A 3,952-nucleotide genomic window follows, 5' to 3' on the forward strand; every position below is an offset into this window, starting at 1 on the left:
GGACCGGTGCTCAGTCCTCCTGTTCTCCGTCCTCCACCGCAGGTCAGCCGGCGGCCCGCTCCACGCCCCTGCACCCCGCGCAGCCGTGCCGAACGCAGCCCGCCGGCCAGCCCCGCAGCGGAACCAAGCCCCACAAGCACACGCACTCCTCCGCCTCCTCCGCCTCGCAGCCACACTGTCAGCACCACAGCCACCAGCACCACCCGCCCTACACGCACACGCGCCAGGGCAACGGCGCGGGCCGCGGCGGCGGCGGCGGCGGCTCCCACGACCGGCCCAAGCTGGGCTCCCTGCCGCGGGGGGGCTCGTCCACCTCGTCCTCCTCCTCGGGGGGGCCCCGGCACACCAAGAGGCTGCAGTCGGACCCCTCCATCGCCTCGCACAGCAGCAAGCGCAGCAAGGGCAGCTCCAACGGCAACAGCTCGCAGATCCCCACTGAGGCCCAGGACGGTGAGGGCGGACCCCCGGCTGCCTGGGGGGGGGGAGAGGGGCCGTGGGACAGCTTTGGCTGATCGGCAATACTCCTAGTTCAGATAAATATTTATTTCATACCGGATCTGAAGCGTATATTAGTCCAAAATGATCAATCATTTGTTTTATGGATTCAAGACATACATCTGTCGTGACAATATTTGACGTTTGTTGTTTCGCTGTAAGAATGTTGTTAATACACTTGCAATGTAACCCTAATACCATGATGCAACAAACGAATGCTTTGCTAGGGACGAGTTTTTGGTGACACAATTCAAAACACGAAACAGTAACCCCTTGTGTATCTGAACCGCTAGTGACCCATCCCTCACGGCCCCCTCCCTGTGTCCCCCCTCCAGACTGCTGCGTTCACTGTATCCTGGCCTGCCTGTTCTGCGAGTTCCTCACCCTGTGCAACATCGTGCTCAACTGCGCCACCTGCGGCTCCTGCTCCGGCGACGACTCCTGCTTCTGCTGCTGCTGCGCCTCCGAGGAGTGCGGCGACTGCGAGCTGCCGTGCGACATGGACTGCGGCATCATCGACGCCTGCTGCGAGTCGGCCGACTGCCTGGAGATCTGCATGGAGTGCTGCGGCCTCTGCTTCTCCTCCTGAGGACCGGCTCGGGCCAGTCGGGACGCGTCACGCCGGGGAAACAACCGCAAACGGCGCCAGGGGCGCGGTCTCCTTGTTGATTTGCTGATGAGTCTGGTCGTCGGGGGGCGTGCCGGCGGGACTTGGAGGGACTGGACAGCCTGGGTGATGACCGCAGAGCTTGCTTTAAACAGGGTAACGGGCGCCGCAGAACTGAGCTGCCCGATGGAGGCGGTCGCCGGTGCCGAACGTCTTCGTCTTCTTCTTCTTCTTCTCCTTCTTCTTCTACTGCTCGGTGTGTCGAAGGAGCAGCAGTCTCCCTCCTTCTCCCCCGGGGCACGTTGGGATTCAGCCGGGGTTCTTAGGCGCGTCCGTCCGTCCATCCGTCCGTCCATCCATCATTCTGTTTGTCATCCGGCTCATGCACGGCGGTGTGTGTGTGTGTGTGTGTGTGTGTGTGTGTGTCTGCGTGTGTGGACAGGGCCGCTGGAGCCAGACTGGATGGGCTCTTATTAAAACGGAGCCCCTTGTGCCCACTGAATGGCTGGAGTTCCCCAAGCATGAAAAACGACCTCCAAAAGGCAAATGAGAAAATAGCTCCATTTAACCGGATTTTAGTGTTTCTGCAGATAAGAGCTGGGGCATAATGGGAAAAAATGGACGCTCAGATCTCCCCGTCGAACTGTAGTCTGTCCTTGGCAAGGTTAACGTCTTTCAGTGTTTTTTTGAATATGCAGGGCACCGCGCCCACGTGGGGGATGCTGTGTCCACGGCTGTCCATTGTCCCCCCTCCCCCACTCCCCCCCTCGTTTCCATCACTCAATCCGAGGGGACACTGTTGGTGGCTAGTGGCAATATTACACGAAACATTCCTTTTTTTATGAAACACCTCAAGGATTTATGGAGAGGGATGACAACGAAACAGGATCATGTTTGTCCTGGAGATGGGTTCTGAACGGGAAAATAAATATAGACACAAAACCTTTTGGACATTGACTACAACAATTGGATGATTTCAGTCTTGGACAATTCCTTTTTTTTTGTCAAATCTCACACAGTTGCTTACCGAAAATCTCAGCCTGTATGGATTCAGCCTTGTTGTTTTAGTGAGTTAGTTAGACATTTTGGTGAGGGACCTGTGCTGTTAAAATCCATATTTCTATGCAGCGTTAAGAGAAACTGGAAAGCTTACATCTCTTGAGGAATACATTCCATGAATATTTGACATTGCTATGTGAACAAAGAGACCTCGGCTTTATCCGAAGGCCCGTCGATTTTATGCCTTTTACCAAATCTCTATTAATCCTTGTTTTATAGATTTTAGTTTAGATTTTTACATTCCTCCTGTAATGTGAAAATCACATTTCTGTGTTATCAGGTTTGGCAGGTCTCTCCGCAAAAGCAGCCTTCTCTCAAGATCTAATTGAATTCCCTGAGTGAAAGTCTTGCAATATTATGCAAAGTAAGATCCATGGGCTTGTGAATGAATGTTTTTTTTTTTTGTGATAACAGGGCTCAAATTCTCGCATGCTTAGACGCATCCTCCAACCTAGTACCTCTTGAGATATCACTCAGATCTGGTATGCATTTTAAACGGACTTGATACAAATCTCTCCATACTGTTCGCCGAATTCTTTCTGTACAAACCTCCGTTTCAAGTTCCAGAATTATATGTAGGCGATATAGTGTTTCACTATACACCTCTAAGAATCATAATGACTTTAGACATCACATACATTGTGGTTTGATACACATGCACAAATATTGTCCTCCGATCATCATACTGGACACACAAAACAACACAAAACAATAACTGGACATCTTTTGTAAAACCCAGTAGAAAACCCTATGCAATTGTTCTAGCTTACATTTTTCACATTTCTTACACCTTTGGTCATGAATCACAGGAAAAACACTGACAAACAGTCCTGGAAAATCCTGGAAAATTGTGCAATCTTCAATAGTTATGAATGAAGGGAGAAGGAGACAAAGACCCTGTTATTGGACATGAATATAAATATGCGATAATGTTACGTGTAATGTGATTGGCTCAGATGCAAGCTATGTCAAAGATTACACAATCCCTAATGTGCCAACATCTCAGTCAATTTGTATCTATAATATTTAGATTAGTATCTAGTCATTGTTATTTTCAGTATTTTCCATATTCAGTATTTCTTCTTTATTTTTGTTATTGTGAATTCCATCAAAGGTCATTGGAATATTACAAAGTTATCAATGGTTTCCCTCTAAATTTAGCACCCCATTTTGTAATGCAACTCAGAGAGCATGTGGAAGTGCCGGTTGCTCTTCTATTAAGACGTTCCAACTAGCCTTGATGATCCTCTGTCTTACTAGTCCATGATGTGTCATCTTGTTTACACTGTCCCCAAGTATCGCAATTCCCCTTTGCTCTCCTGGATGTTACAGCTGAACTGTTTTATCTCATTTGGAATAAATAATGTGAAGACTAGTGTATACATAAAACACTGGTGTTGAGACCTCCTGTTTTTTAAATGCTGTTATCCCCTTGGCTAACTCTTTAGTAGTCTGTAATTTATCATAGCACCATTGATGCAGCATAGAGATCTGTTAGACATTACACGCACATTTTAAATCGTGGGAAGGTTTAAGCATCAAAACAAATATGAGCAATCGTATTTCTAAATATTTCATTCATAAGGTTTTAATACAATGTCTCGACTCCACATCTGGACAAAATACACATCAGCTAACAGAGCAGTTATGTTGCCAGGTTCTGATAAGGTCTTTGTTTATGATTATGTCATCTGAGATGGTTTTAATTTAGCAAAGAGAAAGCTTAGTAATGTTAAAACTGGTGTTCACGTCAAACGCATTTGGGGAGATTAGCCACTGACCTGTACAAAT

The 3,952-nt window shown here is 48.1% G+C and overlaps 1 protein-coding gene across 1 annotated transcript in view; it reads left to right on the forward strand.

Moving 5' to 3' along the window:
- The window catches only part of mdfi (MyoD family inhibitor), a 24,611-nt gene extending 21,046 nt beyond the window's left edge, over positions 1-3,565 (forward strand). Inside the window, exons 4-5 of the mRNA XM_030375407.1 lie at positions 43-450; positions 831-3,565. Coding sequence (XP_030231267.1) covers positions 43-450; positions 831-1,084 — 662 coding nt within the window. The 3' untranslated portion in view covers positions 1,085-3,565. The remainder of the gene's footprint in view (positions 1-42; positions 451-830) is intronic.
- Positions 3,566-3,952: the final 387 nt, after the last annotated feature.

This window comes from Gadus morhua, chromosome 13, assembly GCF_902167405.1.
Source record: "Gadus morhua chromosome 13, gadMor3.0, whole genome shotgun sequence".
NCBI lineage: Eukaryota > Metazoa > Chordata > Actinopteri > Gadiformes > Gadidae > Gadus > Gadus morhua.